The sequence below is a fragment of the Sceloporus occidentalis genome, unplaced genomic scaffold (assembly GCF_023333645.1).
Source record: "Sceloporus occidentalis isolate IW3139 unplaced genomic scaffold, rSceOcc1.0.p SCAF_5, whole genome shotgun sequence".
NCBI lineage: Eukaryota > Metazoa > Chordata > Lepidosauria > Squamata > Phrynosomatidae > Sceloporus > Sceloporus occidentalis.
Window position 1 is genome coordinate 84,391,585 of NW_028316985.1, and position 20,340 is coordinate 84,411,924.

At 39.1% G+C, this 20,340-nt stretch overlaps 1 protein-coding gene across 3 annotated transcripts in view; it reads left to right on the forward strand.

Annotated features, from left to right (window-relative positions):
* The window catches only part of PHTF2 (putative homeodomain transcription factor 2), a 90,525-nt gene that overhangs the window by 37,951 nt on the left and 32,234 nt on the right, over positions 1 to 20,340 (forward strand). For 2 of the 3 annotated variants that reach the window (XR_016281256.1, XM_089524608.1), the window contains exons 4-7: positions 8,328 to 8,397; positions 10,035 to 10,193; positions 11,739 to 11,904; positions 12,491 to 12,655. Coding sequence is in view for 2 of the 3 variants with exons in the window: in XM_089524608.1 (XP_089380734.1) it covers positions 8,328 to 8,397; positions 10,035 to 10,193; positions 11,739 to 11,904; positions 12,491 to 12,655 (560 nt within the window). In the remaining variant the exon portion in view is untranslated. The remainder of the gene's footprint in view (positions 1 to 8,327; positions 8,398 to 10,034; positions 10,194 to 11,738; positions 11,905 to 12,490; positions 12,656 to 20,340) is intronic. The other variant, XM_089524610.1, reaches the window with a different exon arrangement.

Genomic DNA, 20,340 nt, shown 5'->3' on the forward strand with positions numbered 1-20,340 from the left:
TACTTCTCTTATTGAGGTGTCTGTATACCAAGTTCTGAGAAGCAACATGATTTAAATAATAGAGTTTGAAAACCATTTATTTCCATTGCACTATAATCCATAATTTACTTTGAAAATTTTAATACATATAGTTGGATCCAGACTTAACACCAATCAGAGTGGATTCAGTAAAATCTACAGGAGCTCTAATGACTGATTTATCCATTGATTTTCATGACTGACCTATGTTCCATTTGCTCTGACTTTGCCTGAATCCAACTTGTTGGATATGACAGTTAAGAATTCTTACTCATTTTGTAGCTTGTAATAGTAACAGCAGTATTTTGTTTGGTTAGTTCTTATATATCTGCAGCATTTAGAGCCAGTTTCACTTCTCTTGAAGTGAAAGACTTGCAGAAGAACAGGTTGGGGGGGGGGTGTTTAGGAAATCTTTATCTTATTGAGGTGTGGATAAATTGTATGTTATATAAATCTAAACTCCTTGCTGTTTTGGTGTGTAGATGCTGGTTTATATGTAGAAGAACCTGCTTTTAATAGAGGGAAATGCTCTAGATGATCTTTTGGGGAAGTTCCATATTCCAATGCTCTAATAAAATGTTTTAGTTGGCATTGTGTGTGTTAAACTGTGTTTTCAATTTGCCGTATCATAGTATGCTTCCCCTTATATTTTTATGTGAATTTTATCATATATCACTGGTTTTCACTTCGTTACCTTTATAGTTCCAGTTTACTTTTCCTCCTTTTTCATCCTATCATTGTTTTGAACAGTTTATTAAATTGGTAAGTACTTGATGATGGAAATTTGTGTTAAACAAAACAGCTTTTGTAGATTAACTGTGTTTCTGCATCTTAGTGTGACTAACAAAATCCCATTAGTATCTGATAAACTAGTATCAGATAAACTAGGAACTACTTCAAAAGCATCTGAATGCTTTAGCATCCTTTCTAGAGAAGAGGTTTAGGCTGCTGTCCTATACGTACTATGTTATAGTAAGACCCATACATGAACAAGATGGCACTGTTAAGTTCACTTTTAGGACTCATACACTCTTCTAAAAGCATTGCAAAATATAATTATAAGATTATAATTAACTGTAATTGTTGTAGAGAACAAAAAACCATCTGAAAGTGCTTCTAAATGTTGGCCATTTATTATGTTTCTGACATACTTTCATATATTGCATATATTTTGCATACATCATACTTTCATATTTTGTTCATAAGTTTATTTTTCCAAACTGCATCTTTTCAGTTTTTAGGAAAGAAATAGAAGGAAGCCATTCGATTTTCCAAGGGCTGCACAGGCAAAAAAATAAGTTTAAAAATTCATTCATTTGATAACATTTCCAATGAGTCAAATGTTATGATCAAAGTGTTGGGAGCCTAATGGCTTCTTCTACAGATGCTAGAATGAGACTCCTTGTTAACAGACATTAAGACACCCTTGTAACTTACTGCTAACCTCCAGCACTTGTCTCTGTGCAAGCAGATATTTAGCAAATGCATCTTCCTACTCATTCCTCCTTTTGTTGCTTACCTGCATGAACCCTTTTCAGCATGAGGCTTACAGCCACCACTGTACTTTGTGGCACCATCTAGGGAAACATAAGTGGCCAACAGGAATTGTGTGTGTGCATTATGTCTGCTAGCAAAGAGAGAGAGAGCGAGTGAGAGAGAGAAGGAATGAGGCAAGACTGAGTGCTGTGCCTGCTGCATGTGCATCCATTCTCTCTTGGCAGAAGGAATAATTCAAAGTAATGGTAGAACTGGGAGTGAGAGAAGACTGGCTACTGAAGTAGTGGGTGTGCATATTAATGTTTCAGTATTTATTAACAAGGATGCAATATAATTAATCAGTTATTTGCTCCTGTTGAACTGTATAAGCTCTTCAGCCTGCCTTAATAGATGTCCATCTAGTTAGGCTCCTTCTTTGTCAGTGGCTGACCAAATGTCCTTGGGATGCAGAGTTTGGGAGAGATACCCCATCCCTCCTCTATTACCTGTTTGGTAATCAGGAGTACACTACTTCCATATGTCAAATTTTCATTTTCACCTGTTTCATTAAATGGTGTAGTATATGAAGAATAACATTTTATCTTGATTTTTTAAAAAATTAAGGCGGTTTACAGACCGCCCGTTTGAGGCGGCCTGTAACCGGCCCTTTCCCCGCCGGATCAGGGCCTCAGCTGCCACAACGGCAGCCTCCGAGGCCCCGATCCGCCGCTTTCCAGGCCGCGGGGAAGCGGAAAAAGGCCGCTTCCCCACGGCCTGGAAAGGGGTGTCCTTGGGGCTTCAAGCCCCAAGGACACCTGATGGCAGCAGGGAGGAGGAGAATCTCCCTTGCGTCGCTGGCGCAGCCGTCTAAAGGTTGCGCCAGCGACACAAACCACAGAAGGAGCTCCGTTTTGGAGCTCCTTCTCGCGCCGCAGAAAGGGCGCTCTGCACCCCTGCGCGGTGCGATGACGTCACGTCTGCGCCGCCCCGTTTGGAGGTGGCGTGTTCGTGACGTCGTAATGGCGGCCCTGTGTGGAACAGGTGCCGCCATTTTGTACGTCCTGGGGACGTACTAGGGTTAGGTGCATGCATAAGGCACGCACTTTGCCTAACCCTATACGCCCATGCGGAACGGGCCTAAGTTTCTATTGCAAGTGTAAAAAAGAAGAAAGATGAAAAGGGGAAAAGTACATAGGAGGTAGCCACGAAGTAGGTACTTACATTGATACCAGCTGACCATATGACCAAAAAAACCTGCCTGAACAAGAAATTAATGTCTGGAAAATGCATCTATTAATAGCACATGCATGCTTTGGTAAAGCAGCAAGATTCTTTGGCAATTGAACAAAGATTAGTGAGGCTTTATGTTCCCAACCTTGGTATATAAATTATTTAGTACAACACTCATCCTCCAGCCACACTGACCACCAGTTAAGCTCAGAATTTCAGAAATATACATCTAAGTCTACAGATATCAAACATTTTTCTATACAGTACTAATGTGCGGCAAAACATAAGAGCAATCAATGGGAACACCTATGTCATATGTCACAGGGAAGTGTTATGTGTGATACACTCTGAAAGATTTAGCTGAACTAGCCTTTTCTTCATTAGGAGATACAGTCATGTCCAACACACTCAAAACACAAATTGAAATCTAGAAAAACTTTAGATTGTGAATCAGGAGCAATTTCCCCTTTTCTAATGTATATGGGATTGTCTCTTTATTGCACTCAAAACTAACGAGCATCAAACTTAGAACAAAGATTTAGAACTTTAGAAGAAATGCTGATAAACTATAGTTGGTTTTTTCCCCTGTGGATGCAGTTAATACTCCCAGCACACCAAGAGTTGCTGAAACTCATAAAGCTGATAGCCTGTATAAGAGTTTAAGCTCGAGTAAAATGGCAAAGAATATAAATGTGGAGTTTTCTGTACCTTTTCTACTTTGCAGTATGCTTTTTACTATAAGAGGAAAATTCTACCTGTGTGCCTGATATCATCTTTATCACAAGGTGATAAATCTTGCTATTTTTATACTTGTTGAAATAATTTTTGGTATTTTTTAATGTAACACTAATATATTCACTAAATTTCCCACTGTGTTTCCTAGTTTGTTGTTAACCGTTCAGACTATGTCAACAGTTTATATACAGAGAGACAGAGAATTGGGTTTGTTGTTTGCTTAATTGGATCTTATCTGCTATTATGTTGTCCTTTCATCAAATCTGGAAATAATCCTTTTTCAGCAGCATGTTTGCTTTGGTGTTATTGTCTTAACACCCTATGAGGAGCGACTTAGGGAGCTGGATATGTTTAGCATGGAGAAGAAAAGATTAAGAGGTGCTATGATAGCCCTGTTTAATTTTTTTTTTGAAAGAATGTCATACTGAAGAGGTAGCAAGTTTGTTTTCTGCAGCTCCAGAGAATAGGACCCAGAGCAGAGGATGCAAGCTACAGGAAAAGAGATTCCACCTCAGCATTAGGAAGAACATCCTGACAGTAAGAGCTGTTTGACAGTGGAACACACTCCCTCGTAGAGTGGTGAAATCTCCTTCTTTGGAGGTCTTTAAACAGGGGCTAGATGGTCATCTGTTGGGGTACTTTGACTGTAAGTTCCTGCGTGGCAGGGGATTGGACTGGATGGCTCTTGTGGTCTCCTCCACCTCTATGATTCTGTCATTCTTTGGAGATTACTGCACATCTTAATAATGTGACTTACCTCTCCCAAGTTGAAGTCTAATTTGGGCTGCATCCAGGTCCTATCGCATGGCTTATGTCTCTAAATTTGCCATCCGAGTACAGCCTGGCTGCAGCCCAGGTCCCTTAATGTGCTTTGGCAGCCATTTCTCAAAGCTGAAAAGCTCCCGACTTTGGGAAATGGCTGCCGTAGTGCATTAAGGGACATGGGTTGCAGCCGGGCTGTACTCGGGTGGTGGATTTGGCAACAAAAGCCATGCAAAAGGACCTGGATACAGCCCAAATTAGACGTCAGTTCTAGAGAGGTAAATCGCATTATTGAGATGTGCAATAATCTCTTATGAATAATTAGTGACTGTTTCAGAATATTTTCATGTAAACTTCAACAAATAGAAAGGCACACAGTGTGTAACTGGTACCTATCAGTGTATTTGTACTCTCTCTGTATTTCTACCTTTCTTTGCGTTAAAAACCCCCAAACTTCTGATAGAACTTTGCCTATCATCGGATATGATGAAGCACCAGATGCGGCGGGTGAGGGGTGCAGTAGCCAATGGCTTGTACTTCTCTGCTGGAAGGCAGAGCTGTGAAAGCCAAACAGCCCTTTCTGGGTTTTAGGGTAACCTCTTCCCTCAGCTGTAGTGGAGGGTGCTGTCTCATCACTAATATTAAAGTAAGATTAATCTGGGAATCCACTAGCTTCTCTGTTTCCTCAGGCAGCTAAATATCTTGGGCCAGCCCTCAAAGGACCTATTCTGTGATAGGATGGGAAGTTTAATTTTAATTATATCACTCTTAACTTTTCAATAACCTTGCAGGGAAAGCCACCTTCCTTTGGTGAAATCTTACCTGTTTTACTTCATCCTTTTACCACATTTTTATTTAGACATTAAGATGTTCTCCTGAAATATAACATCTCTGCTTTGCATGTCTTTCAGTTTCATTGAACTTGCTTTTGCAACACTGCTATGTTTCTTTGAGTTCTCAATGAATGTCTTTGTCATCTAATGGTATCATGCATATATAATAGACTTCTTTTCTGTTGGTGGTGTTCCTTCTTACTTCACTGTGGAGCTAATCCAAAAATTATTTCTTGACTGCTATTGTCAACTGAAATTTTAGTATGTGCTACTTTTGTGTCTTGTTCTACAGGGAGTAATCTTACCCTCACTATCTTAATTTATTGTTGTTTAACTAAGCATTATTTGAAATTGTATGTTCTTAGCGTTATTTGTTTAGCCTGAACCTTTGTCAATTTAAATAGCCTCCATGGTGATTTGACTCTCCTAAAAGAGCTTTTAGAGTTTCCTTTTAATCATAAGTGGAACCACACATTATCTTGGCAAATGTATCTCTCAGCCCACCATTACTGAATTAATGTGATATATGGGAACAGAAGAGACATATGTGAAGAGAAATTTAACAATGGAAGTGGTAGGGTAAAACAGTCAGCCTCAGGTGGCATGACTATGGAGGTGGAGACGAAAGATAACATTGTTGTCTGGATGATGCAGCCTATCTCCGACAGCTAAATGTCTTGGGCCAACATGTGGCAAAGTGCTCAGCCACTCCATGCCTGCTACTTCTCTTCTGCTGTTTAATCGTGCTGAGCTGCACTAGGCTTTGGATTCTTGCTGGGGTTCCAACCTTGGCTGGAAATTTTTTGGGAGTAGGAGAATTGGTGCACAGGCAAAGGACGAAGTTCCACTGCCATATTTGTTTCACAAGGAAAGCAGGAGTGGAGGACCCATGTTTCTCATACTGTGCCATTTCTTTCTTTCCCTCCTGCCATTAAATATTGGGCCTGTACAGACAGGCCAAAATAAAGCTGCTTCAGGTCACTTTGGAGATATGCTGTTTAAATGACATACGCATCTTAAGAAGCCAGAAGCTGTGTCAAAGCTGCGTTCCAATCCTTAGGACTGGAGTGTGCCTTTGGTGCGGCTTCTGGCATCTTAGGACGCATGCATCATTTAAACGGCATACTTCCAAAGTGATCCGAAGCAGCTTTATTTTGGCCTGTCTGTACGGGCTCATTGTCTCCTTTGGGAGATCATTCGGACATTGATTAGTTGAGCTGATCTGATGGCATGGAGTCTTGCATGTAAAGATTCCATTTGTTCAGAATAGTAAAACTAACAATATTACAGGGTGTTTTCTGTTTCTTCTTTGTTTGTTTTTGAGGGAGTGGGAAACTTTTATATTATTTGAAACATTTTTGCCACGAGTTTGCATGACCTGAGTAGGACAGGGGAAGACCAGGGGTCTTAGAGATCTCTCATCCATAGGGTTGCCATAAGTCAAAGTCAATTGGATAATAAATAACGATAACAACAAGAAGGAGCATTGTGCTGCTGGCAGGAAGAAAATAGACGAAAAGAAAAGAAAATCAGTTCTGGGGATGGTGTGTTAAGAAGCTAAGTGGGGATCAAGTTAGTAGGTCTTAATACTGAATGATTGTGATTTGGCAACCCCAAAGACAGCAAGCTGGGACATACTAATTTGAGAAATTTAAGCTTGGTTTTATTATGAGTGCACTGCACTTCTATTACCATTTGCAGTTCAGCTATATGTTGGAATTTGGTAGCACTCTGGACGCTGTTTTAAACAGTTGGATAATGCATTCATTTATTTATTTCACTGCTTTCCAGTAGAATTCCATTGATGATTATTTATGTCAGAAGAAAATATAATACTACAATGCGCATTAGAACTTGATTAGGATTAATACAAGAGTTGCTTCTTGCATTACTGTGTTAGATTCAGGATTATGAACTGGACAAATTGATATTCTGAGCTAGGTAACTAGCAGTACCTGCGGAGAATACCAGTGAGCTTTTTTTAATCTTCCCATGGAAAAGAATATAAATTGGTCACTGAAAACACTGAAAGCAATTAAATGTTTCAGATGGGCCCTTTTGATCTTGTTACCGTTGTGCCTTATCTCCATTGATTAGCAGAAAACTTGACAGAGATGTGTATCTTTCTTTTCAGGAAAAGTTAGTAATTAAGGTTCTTTCTGCAGCTGAATACTTGGTCAGTTAAAAAGGTTTTTCTCCAGTGTTCCAACTTACTTTAAGGCAATACAGATCCTTAATGGTATAATGCATTTACAAAACTATCGGCTTTTGAAGCTGTGTATATTCGATACAGTCATGCTGGCCATATGACCACCAGAGCAGTCCTTGGACAACGCTCGCTCTTCGGCTTAGTAATGGAGATGAGCACTGCTCCCTACAGCTGGTTACAACTAGACAGTCATGTCAAGGGACTACCTTTACGTTTACCTTTATATTTACAGGAGCTGTAACTTGGAAATTAAAGGGATAATTCCTGATTTCCATGCTTATTAAGGTACATACTTGACCTTATAGAGGAACATAGTTTATTGCAAAGATTCACATTTATCACAGTTGAGAGGAAGGATATGATAATTCAACATCTATTATTGCATCACAGTTCAAATATCAAAGTCTGATGAATGATGCTGCTTTAAAAATTAAAAGAGAGAATTAAATAGATATTGCAAGAAATATACTAACGTTGGAAGCATGTGTATGTGGTTGCATAATTGAATTAACATCCCTAGGTGTTTTAAAGATGATAATAAAAGGGACAGTAATTTTAATTATTTTAATTCCTGTTGATCATTTTGAAAATGTATTTGTTGCTTTATCACAACATTTAGTAATGATAAAATATGTTCAATCCAGAGTCCCCTTCATCCAGTGGTGGCACTCCACAAGTGCTCTGGATGTTCTGGTCATTGGGCAGAGGATGGGTAAACTTTGTCCCTCTCTCCCTCCATCTGCACCTGTCAGTGCCAGCCCTTCTGCTGTTTTGGAGTGCAGGAGTGGGGGAAACAGAAATCTCCTATTTGACAGTGGAAATGCTTGGTAGGACCAAGAATTTTCCACAGACAGAAGAAGACTTTCTGTACATAGGAAACAGATTTTATATTCAAGTCAATTTAAATGGGAATGTGTGTTAAACTGAACTTCAGTGTAATAAATATTACACATTTGGAGGAAAAGGGAATGTGGAAATTCAGGTTTGGCACTATTACTGGCCTCTTTTCCAATTTAAACATTTTTTCTTTTAGTATAATAGTTATGATTCTTTGAATATTGCAGGGTTTGAGGAACAAGCCAAAGAAAACTGGACACGTAAAGCCAGATCTCATAGATGTTGATCTTGTGAGAGGTAAAGATGAATCTTCTAAACATGCAGTGCTAATCAATGTGAAGTGATTTAGTTTACATATTTCAGCATTCCTAATGTGGATTTTTTTTATTAATTGAGGACATGCTTATTTTTCATGGGGGAAAAAGGATATAGTAATAAGAGCTACATTTCTATAATTCTTCACACTGAACTAAGCAGTCTCTAAGTGGTTTGCAGTGTGTAAGCAAACTGCTTCCAGCATGCTGGGTACTCACTTTAGCGACCTCGGAAGGATGCTAGGCTGAATCGACCTTGGAGGTCTTGTCTGGAATCAAACTCATAACCTTGTGGTTGTGAGTGAGTGGCTGCAGTACTGGCATTTAACCACTGTGCACCAAGGCTCCTTAATATACCCATAGTCAAGACATCTTGGAACTGGTATATGGATAAGAAATGTTCACTAGCCTAATATGCAGTTTATTAAGGGTATGGGGTTAGTTGTAATGGAGAAGTTTCATGGGCTGATTCCTGCCTATCTGGTGAGAGAGAATGTGGATACTGCTAAAATGCACATACTTGGAAATTTGAAAAAAGATAATGAGTAATTTGAATTGTTATGAATAGTAGCTTTCAGTTACAGTTTCACTAAAACACTAGCCTTGCTTCAGTGTAGTTAATGCACCACCTTCTAAATTTGGTATATCTGAAATAACTTCAATAAATGTAAGCAAATTAGCTGTTCCCACTGATTTGACATAGTCGATATAGACCTGAAATCCGCTCTGTGGTATGATGAGTGGGTGCTGGAAATACCTCTCCTATCTTAGCCTGAAGACCTTAATGATGATGACTTCAGTTGTCATTACATAGTACATATAATGTAGCTGCTAAATTGTAGCATGTTGATTACTAAATCTTTTAGAAACATTGTTCAAATTCTGGTGGTTGTGTTATGGATCAAAGATGTGAATCATGCAGCTCTTCAGAAACTGCTGGATTGCAACTCATTCCTTGGTATTGGTTATGCTGGCTTGATTTTATGAGACTAGCAATTCAACATCATCTGGAGGGCCACATGATTTCTACTGTTATTGTAAATAGTAATATAATCAGTCATTTCAAACAGATTGATATAAAATTAATAACGCAGTTTGGTAGTAAATGCGCACCAAATGCCAGTCTACTGTATTTGCAGATTTGCAAATCTAAAGATAAGCATACACACTCCAGTCTTTCTATACAAGACAGGAAATCATAATTTCCCTCTTAATTAAGGAAAGAAGGCTTTTTATCCTTCTTACTTATGAAAAACTGGTTTTGAGAAAATTAAGCACAGATCTTTGTTTCATTCTGTTGTTCTATTTCTGCAGAACACCGGCAGAAAACCTGTTCCTTCATGGGCAACTTTTTAACCCACTCCCCTATCCCTGCTCAGCCTCTTCCCATCTAGGATTTATGTATTGGATTTATATCCTACCTTTCTCTCAGAATAGGATTCAAGGCAGTCATTCTTCCATGATGGGACTTTTTTTTCATATAGCCTTTCTTCCTCAACAGGAAGCTTGTCATTGGGTTCTTTACATATATATTTGAAAATTTAGTGTTGCAGCTTAGATCAATAGTAACTAGAACTCTTCTGTATTGCTAAAGAAGTAATTAATTTTTCTTCTATTTAGGCTCTGCTTTTGCTAAAGCTAAACCAGAAAGTCCATGGACCTCCCTGACTCGAAAAGGAATTGTTAGAGTTGTTTTCTTCCCCTTCTTCTTCAGGTGGTGGCTACAAGTGACATCAAAGGTTATTTTCTTCTGGCTCCTTGTCCTTTATCTTCTTCAAGGTACATCTGAGTGAGATCCTGTGTCAAACACATACCTTAAAAACACTTAACTTCATCTTCCTGAGTTCTAGTAGACATTTTAATTTCTTTCTTTAAAATGCAAATTAACTGAAAAAATTGAAGTTGTGGTTAAGAAGCTAAATTACATTAATTCCAGCAATAATATAGAACTTGACCATGTTAAAAAGAGAGTTGAGAGAAGCGTATAATTTTACCATTGTCCCTAATGTTGGGGCCTAAATCTGGTTGTTGGTCCCAGCTACAGTAGACTCATTGATTAATGGGATTTATATAATCATTCAGCAATTGATCAAATGGGCCTACTCTATAGGTTTGCTCTAGCAGTTGGATTTAAGCCCAGCAGAGCAGTATTAGAAAGTTTAAGGAAAGTTTGAGGTTAGAAGGGATTTAGATAATTAAAAAAAAATAGTTGACAATTTTTCTGCATTAGAATAATGAGAATATAAGAATAGTCTTGCTAAGTCAGGTGAAAGACCTTTTTTGTCCAACATTCAGTTCTCAGTGGTCAACTAGTTGAGCGAAATAGCACTCTCCCATTCATATTCTCTAGCAACTGGTGTTCAGAAGCATACTGCCTCTGATACAGGATCCTTATTATATAAGCATAATGTGAAGTAGCCATAGATACCTTCTTCTCCATAATGATAGTGTTCTATCATGGCTAATATTTGTTCTCAGGGAGCAATAATATCCTTATACCAATGTTTCAGTTGAACTTTTCATTTATCCATTGTACAGCATTTCATTACACCACTCGTACTAATAGATGAGTGCCAATGTGGTATAGTGGTTTGTGTGCTGGACTAAGACTCTGGAGATCAGCATTCAAATCCCGCTCATCCATGGAAACCCACTGTGTGACCTTGGGCAAGCCATATTCTTTTAGCCTGCAAAGGCAAAGCCTCTCTGAACAAATCTTGCCAAGAAGAGCCCATGATAGGTTCACCTTAGGGTCTTCATAAGTTGGAAATGACTTTAAGGCACATGACAATAACAACAATTAATATATATCTAGTCCCTGCTAAACTGGCAACTTGCCTTTAGGTACTTTTTGTACAAATCCATACATATATTAGACAGACCATAGTTAACATGTAGACTCTTATTTTGTTCTGATTTCTGTGATAGTTTGGAAAGCATTGCATTTTAGAACTTTCTTCTCAGGTCAGCACACCTGAGAATTGCTTCCAGGAATGTTAATTGTAAGAAGATATTTGTACTTGTACATGGCATAGGATTTAAGTAGTATTGCCAGTTGCTAGCATTTTAAGGCTGTGTCACTTATGATTAAATATCAGAAAACATGTTAATACATAGCACTCTCGAAACAACATCAAGAAAATTAAGACCCATTTGGTATATGTTTGATTTGGAATTGTATTAATTTCTAACTAAATGAGCAATGATCTCCAATAATAATAGGAAAAAATCTTCAACTGAACAGTGTTTCTGTTATTTGTGTAATTATGAATTATTGATGCAGACTGGATACTTTACTTTCTCCTCTTTTATTTCTTTTAAAAGTTGCTGCAGTAGTATTGTTCTATACTATAGAAGGCCCGCATAATATACCTCTGACTGAAGTAATAGGGCCTGTATGGCTTATGTTGCTCCTTGGAACAGTGCATTGTCAGATTGTTTCAACAAGAACACCTAAACCACCTCCAAGTACAGGAGGGAGAAGGCGAAGGTACAGTTTGTGCTAACATTGTGGGTCCCTTATGCATGCAATTGCACCAGTTTACTTCTGAATCTAAAATATTTTTGAAAAACTTCAATTAAAACCTGATAGTATGCATTAAAATACATTGTGTCTATGTTTTTATTGAGTCTTGAGGATTTTTAAATTTATATTGTTCTTCTTACAACGTAGCCCCTAAACATGGGAAGGGTTACCCTATAAATACTGTTGGGTAGTTTTATTAAACTGCATACCATATACATTAGTATTTTGTTACAGAGAACTAAATAAAATATTAAAAGGTTCAGCACTGAACACTGACTGTGAACCCACCAGAACTAAAGTAATTAGCCAAAAATGGGAAATGAATTGAAGTTCTTGTGTTTTTTTGGGGTTGTCTGATAAGGAAACTGTACTTAGAGAGGGTGGTAATGAAAACTTAATTTCTGTCATGTGCAATAGCAAAGCATTTTAAGCCAACATGATGGCTGGATTTAAAGCACATGTTGCATGCTTACAAGAACGCTAATCATATTTTAGTGTTAGTGAATGACACTTACAAGATCCCTTCCACTTTTGATCTCTTCTGATGAAGGAAATTAAGGAAAGCAGCACATTTGGAAGTACATAGGGAAGGAGATGGCTCTAGTACCACAGATAACACACAGGAAGGAACAGTGCAGAACTACGGTACAAGCACCTCTTACAGTATTGGCGCTGTCTTCAGAGATATCTGGCATGCCGCTTTCCTTTTATCAGGGTTTGTATTTTATTCAAGCCTATGTCTGTCTTGAAGATGCACTATCCCCTTTCGGACATAGTAAGCAGTTATCTGTTTCCAACGTACCTCTGTACATTCAGCTAAGTGAGTGGTTCCAAAATTATGTTCCTTCAGATGCTTTGGACTTCAGCTCCCTGAATTCCACAATTTTGGCAAAGCTATCTGGGGCTTCTGGGAGCTAAGGTCCAAAGCACCCGGAGGACCAGAGTTTGAAAGCTACTGAGCTAAGTGTTCCTGATTCCTGATTTATTACTTTCTCTTTAATGTAATCTATAAGGATGTTGGGACTTGAATCTCTGTTTAGACAAAGAGCCATAATCGTCTGATGGTTTAGATACAAACTTTTTTTTTTTAGAAAGACCAAATTAAAACAAATTAGGTTCTGTTCTTCTGAATTATTTATTATCTTGCAGTGCTTGTTTCCTTATTCTACTTTTTAAGAGATTATATTTCCAGTTCATCAATGCAGTCAACTTTAACTTGTCTGTGTCAAGGACTCTTCTGTAATCTCAGTCAGTAATACAGAGTCTATTTTTAGTTCCTTCAATTTTGTTTGCAAAATTATGACAACAGGATATTCAATACTGTTCAGTTTGTGTCAGACTAAAACACATGCTGATTTAATTGATTCAAAAACTGAGGATGGCAGGACAAAATAGTCTCATCTAGATATCATGGGGAGGAACAAGATGCAGAATTAGGGATTGCCTGCCATTGTGTAGGATAAAAAAGATGAAACATGAATGGGCATTTTAGGAACTTTTTGGAAAGACGATCTGTACTTGACTTATCTGCTACTGCTCAGATGGATCATTGATCAGAATAAAAAATTAGAACATTAATCTAGGTCTAGATGGGGAAAGAGTGACCCCCTAAGACATGCACCATCCAAGGGTATTTTTGAGACTTCCTTTGCTTTCAGATACCCTCAATGCCCTGTGGGTGGCATGGGGACAGTTTTGTCACAGCTGTGGTCCAGGAGATCCGTTTTTATTCCCAACAGGGAGTAATTGAAGGGCTGGTGGAGACATCTTCCAAGGTACTCTAGAAAGCCAAGCAGCCTCCTGACCCTGGACAGTTGCCCACCTCTGCACTAGGGGATGTGGGGGGCAACATTGTTATGCCTTTGCCCTTCTCCATGCAATTTAAGCCCCAAAGAGGCTTTTATTTAACCATGATGTAAACATGAACTCAACTTGGAAGGATTGTTAAAAAGTGAAATACCCACCTCTGATTGTTTGTTTGAAACTGTAAATTCTGTTGCGTTGGCCACTGTTTTTAAAAGCAAGTGATAATATCTAGATATAGATGTTTTCACTCTTTATTGTTTAAAAGCAGCCATTGCAGTACACTCATCCCCCCACATTTGCGGCTTTGACTTTTGTGGAGTTGATTATTTGTGGATTTTATTATTATGTTATCTCTAGGAATATCTAGGTCCTTCAGCACAACTCTATGATCAACTTTAACCAAAAAGCACACTGAAGGATTTAGAGATTCTTAGAGAGAACACTCCACTAGCCATTTTAGCTCTTCTAGTACAATTCTGTGGTCAATGTCTGGCAGATGTTGACCACAGAGTTGCACTAGAAGACCTAGAGATTCCTAGAAAGGTGTTCTCTCAGGTAAAAACATAGTGTTTTTGTTTTTTGTGTTTTTTCCACATTTACAGAGGTCTTGTGCCCCTAATCCCAGCAAATGTGGAAGGATGAGTGTACAAAGCAGTACGGTTTCAGGCAAGCAATCAGCAATTGCCCTTTTTGCTTTAAACTCTCCTAGTGCTATCTGAAAGAAGGGGAAAAGGGAAAGATTTCGAGAAATACTTGACTATTAGTTGCCCTTCTATTTATTGTTTATTTAACAGTGCTTATAGCATTAATGCAATTCAGTTTATGGCTGTTCGCTGAAACATTGGTGGATTGTGTTCACTAAAAACCAGCGAAACAGTGAGCTGAAATAGCTCTACAGTGCACTTTATGATTCACTGACAAATTATATGAATTACAAAGATAGTTGTACTGGTTGGAATTTATATAAAGCCAAGATTTGTAGATTAGTATAGGCTCTATAAGAGAGCCAATGTGGCATAGTGGTCTGAGTGAACTATGACTCTGGAGACCAGGGTTTGATTCCCTACTCGGCCATGAAACCCACTGGGCAAGTTGCATGCCCTCAGGTTCAGTGGAAGGCAATGTCAAGCCTCCTCTGAATAAATCTTGCCAAGAAAACCCCATGATAGGTTCGCCTTACGGTTGCCATAAGTCAGAAACGACTCGAAGGCACACAACAAGAACAACAACAGGCTCTAACATTAAAATTACTTGTGAAACCTACTAAGGAACATCACCTCACACTTGATTTTTAAATTATAAACCTAACTAAACATCAATATATTATTTCTTCAAATTTTGGTTCAGATGTTTGAGAAAAGATCTGCACACTCATGCTATGTGATAATGTATTACTGTTTTTACAGTATCAGGAAAGGGGATAGTGCAGTTTACTAATTAACATATTTTGTATCTGTTACACTAATATGTGTCATACCTGTATTGTCGATGACTGTGATGTTAACTAAAATTGTGGCATATATGTTGGTTTCAGCAGGGGCACTCATGTTTCATCCCACTTTAGTTTGCATAAATCAACTCATTTTCATTGTATGAAACATTTGAAAGGCACAAAAGAATCATATTTAGACATGGTTTGACTGAGGCATCTTCGGAACAAGAGGAATGTGGTCATACACACTGCTTTCAGCTTTTCCTTCTCTTTAACAAGATTCTCAAAAGCATGGACAAAACTTTTATATGGAAAATGAATAATGTGAAATGTACTTAAAGTTTGGCTTGTTATGTTTAATGTGTGATAAAGCTTTAACGCTCTAGTAGAGGGAATTCCAAGCTAGAGTTTAATCTTCATAAGATTTATTATAAAACACTCTGGTTTTTATTTTTAAAGGCCACACAGATTGTGTTTGCAAATGTTTTGTGTATGATATACATATGTGATATGTGCATCATGCTTGGATAATTTTTTAGACATTGGTGATTTTATGCAAAGCTTTAAAGATATTAGCCTAAACTCTATTGATTGTCCCAATTAGAGAAGGCTCATTTAGTAAGTTGAATTTACTTGTGTATTTTCTCATCATTCAACAGTTGATTCAGTGGGTTTACTCAAGGTGGGACTAGCCAACAAGATTTCAATCAGCCTTATTTAAAATAGTGTAATGAAAAAGTCGTTGGAATATGATATAGAAGGGAGCCCTTGTACATGGAATGGTAGTAGACAAATGCTTTAAATAACTAAATAGAAAACAGAGTGAGAGGACGAATGCCACCTTTTCAGGAGAAAGATAATCCAGCAGTCTTGGAATGATTACTTCTATTACTGGTACAATAAAATTGTACTATTGAAGCAACAGTCTCTGCTTTTTTCAAAGTCAAAATACTTTAAATAAAGCTCTGTTTAATCATAAATGTGGCAATGCATTTTTTTTATTTCCTTAATCAAAAGAATCTAGTTTGCAGTTGAACTCTACTACTTTTCTAATGGAACTACTAATACAGAAAATTCTATTTCTGTATTTGCTGTTAGTATTGAATGATCATCTTATTATCTTGATTTTTTTTAACATCACTGGAAATTTTATCTATGAAACAGAATGGTTCTAAATTGGCGAAGGGGTAATGCAAGGCTGCATTCTGTCACGGGAAGTATCATTTGAAGAACAGATTTAGACTCAGAAGAAAGAGGCATGAAGATAGGAAGAAAGAACTCGATAGTCTAAGTTAGGCAGATGACCCCATAATATTAGTGCAAGCATCATAGACTTGGAAAAAATACTAAGGAAAGTTAAAGAAGGAAGTGGAAAGGCAGGCTTACTGCTGAACATAAAGAAGATTTTCACATGGGGAAAAAGTGTTAAGGAATTGTATTTATACCATTATTCTTGCCTGAATAAAACAAACGCTTTAAAAGCATGGATGGCTTAGCAAATGCAGTTCATTTGCACATTTGCAGAATGTCTGAAAATTTTTATGACAATATAAAGACATTTCACCAATCCATCCGGGTATTGCCTCAGAGTGAAGTTCAGCTGAAACACTTCCTGTGTCACAGGAGGATTAAGTAAGCGGCAAGAGGTTAACCAGTTTTTAACCCCCATTACAACAAAATGTCTTTTTGAAAGTCATGAATTCCAGCAGAAAAGTAAAAGTAATCACATGCTCCAGATATGGACCATGAGTGTACTAACACTCAACAAGGTCTCCACATTCTTCGTTCTTGCTCAAGATAGCAATAAAAAATCATTGCAAATGCAATAGCCAACAAACTGCCGAACTGCCAAAACGTCACTCTCGTCCCATCTGCGCAGATACGAGATTTCCCAAGAATTATTAGCAAACGCTAAAGGCTGTCAATGTGTAGAAAGCAAATGTGCTATTTTCCATTCTTGAATTGTTAATGAAGCATTATTGCCTTCCGTGTGTGAAAAGTAAGTTTTTGAAATTGCTTTTATATCATTCTTGCCAATTTCAATATACTAACGCTATAATAACATTTACAGCCCCTGTGTGAAAATCTTCAAAGAAAACAAAAATAACAAACATATAGGATCTACATAAATTCAAATTAGACAATAAGGAAATCAAAGTAGTCAAAGATTTCCCAATCTTGAATCAAATATTGATGAGAATGGAGACTGCAGTCAAGAAATCAGAAGATTAGGAAAAGGAAGGGCAGCTATGAAACAACTAGACAAGAACCATGGTATGGATGTGAGAGCTGGCCAGTGAATAAAGTGAACTCATTTGGGATGTGGTAATGGAGAAGAGTGCTGAGGATACTGTGGATGGCAAAAAAGACAAACAAATGAGTCTTTGAACAGATCAAGCCTGAACTCTCCCTGGAAGCCAAGATGACAAAAACGAGGCAGTGTGTGTTTGGGGGGGGGGGGGGGGGAATAAGAAAAAAAATCAACTCATTTGAGATGTGGTTCTGAAGAAGAGTGCTGAGGATACCATGGACACCCAATGGGTTTGAGAACAGATCAAGCCTGAAATCTCCCTGGAGGCCAAGATGATCAGGCTGAGGCTGTCATTCTTTGGCCACATCATGAGAAGTCATGACTCATTAGAAAAGACAATAATGCTAGGAAAGTAGAAGGTAGTATAAAAAGAAGAAGACTGCATGCCAGATGGCTGGGCTTAAATCAGGGATATCATGGGCCTGCACCTACAGGACTTAACTAGAACAGTAAAGGATAGGGAGTCTTGGAGATGTCTCATCCACAGGGTTGCCACAAGTCAGGATCAATTCAAGGGCAATTAACAACAACAAAATTTTTGCATTAGTGATTCATGTCCATCTCTTGATGTGACTTTGGGCTCTATTACTGCCAGGTCATGTCAAATACCTGGTGTTTTTTTAAAAAAATAAAATATAAAGTATAGAAAATATTATTGCATATTAAGCTGCTGAACTTAATTAAAAAAACGATTAAAGAGATAAGTAAATGTGCCAATTCTTTGAGAGCTTTTTCAGCAGGTAGCAAGAATTAAAAAATGCCCTTTACCATAGATTGAGGCTGCTGCCACACTGCAGAATTAATGCAGTTTGACACCACTTTACCTGCCACAGTTCCATCCTGTGGAATCCTAGGATTTGTAGTTTGTTGTGGCATCAGAGCTCTCTGAGGGAGAACGACTAAATATCACACAAAACAATAAATCCCAGAATTTTGTATCATTGAGCCATGGCAGTTAGAATAGTGTTAAACTGCATTACCTCTACAGTGTAGATGCAGCCTGAGAGTAAGAGACAGGTTTAATGTGTCTGTTTTTGTGAAATGTTTCATTAGCCAAATGTATTCTCTTCCTTTGGGAGATACATGTGAAACCTTTCCTGACTTATGTTAAGATCTGTAGTTGTGATTGTGTCTATAGTAGGTTGCATGTCTTAATTGTGAGCTGAGCTGTATCTACATTTTTAACATAGTATTATGCACACTTCACATCCCCACATGGTGAGAAACAACTAGGTCACAGTGATTATTTGAGTTTTGTTTCTGTTAGAAGGTTACATCCCCAGAAATATATGGTGCTCCTGTAATATTTACCAATCTACAAGATGGACACAGTTGAAGACATTGATTTGGTCTTCTGTTCGGATGCGGAAAATCCGTGGGCGGAAATAACTAATATTTCCCCCCTGCCATGGACGGATCACTTCCTGGTTGAGGCAAAAATCAAGGTCTCTACCCAGATCCCTCCCGGGGGTGGTGGACCTATTAGGATGGTCCACCCTCGAAGGCTGATGGAACCCAAAAGGTTCCAGGAAGCCCTAGAGGGACACATGGTTGGAAGTGACGGCGACTCTGTTGATGCCCTGACTGGTATATGGAATACCGGTCTTTCGAGGGCTATACACAGCATCGCTCCCAAGCGCCCTCTCAGACCCGCTTCCAAACGTAAGCCCTGGTATACGGAAGATCTCCGGGCAAGGAAGCGGGAACTGCGACGGCTAGAGTACCGTTGGCGAAAACACCTTCGCTTAGACGACAAGACTCTCCTAGACCAACTGTTAGTGGACTACGGAGAGGCGATACGAGCAGCTAAGAACTCGTTCTATGGTGCTCGTGTCGTGTCCGCGGAGTCGCGTCCAGCAGAGTTGTTCAGGGTAGTCAGGGAGCTAACTCAGCTCCCTCCTGCCCCGAACCAGATCCTTGAACCTTCTAAGGCCTGCTGTGACCAATTTAATAACTTCTTCGCGGATAAAACTTCTCGGATAAGCGAAGGTCTTAACGCCGACATTCAAGCAGAACCTAGGGTAGAGGCATCCAGAGCCTCCGTGGACTTTGTTAAACTGGATCGGTTTGAGTTGGTAAGTACCGATGATGTGGACAAGATCCTCGGAAGTGTTCGGAAAACGACTTGCTCTCTCGATCCCTGTCCCTCGTGGCTAGCAGCCCAGGGGGGACCGGCTGTGACTTTATTGTTATGCCGGATTATTAATACATCCTTGAGGGATGGGCAATTTCCATCTGATCTTAAATTGGCCATTGTAAAACCTTTATTAAAAAAGCCCTCCCTCGACCCCCTGGTACATAATAATTATCGGCCAGTTTCACTGCTGCCATTTTTGGGGAAGGTGATCGAGAGGGCGGTTGCAATCCAGCTTCAGGCGGTCTTGGATGAAACGGATTATCTGGACCCATTTCAAACTGGCTTTCGGGCGGGTTACAGGGTTGAGACGGCCATGGTCGCCTTGGTCGATGACCTCCGTCTGGGCATCGACAGGGGAAGCGTGTCCCTGTTGGTGCTCTTGGACATCTCAGCGGCTTTTGATACCATAGACCATGGTATCCTTCTGGGGCGCCTGGCAGAGGTGGGAATCGGGGGCACCGCGCTCCAGTGGTTCCGGTCCTACCTCTCTGGGAGGTCCCAGATGGTGCAGCTGGGAGACGTGTGCTCCAATGAGAGGGCCCTTAACACTGGGGTCCCTCAAGGAGCCATTCTGTCTCCCATGCTATTTAACATTTACATGAAACCGCTGGGAGAGATCATCCGGAGACATGGGGCGCGGGGTTATCAGTACGCTGATGACACCCAAATAATCTTCTCTATGTCTCCGACTGATGCAGTGACTGAGGATGGCGT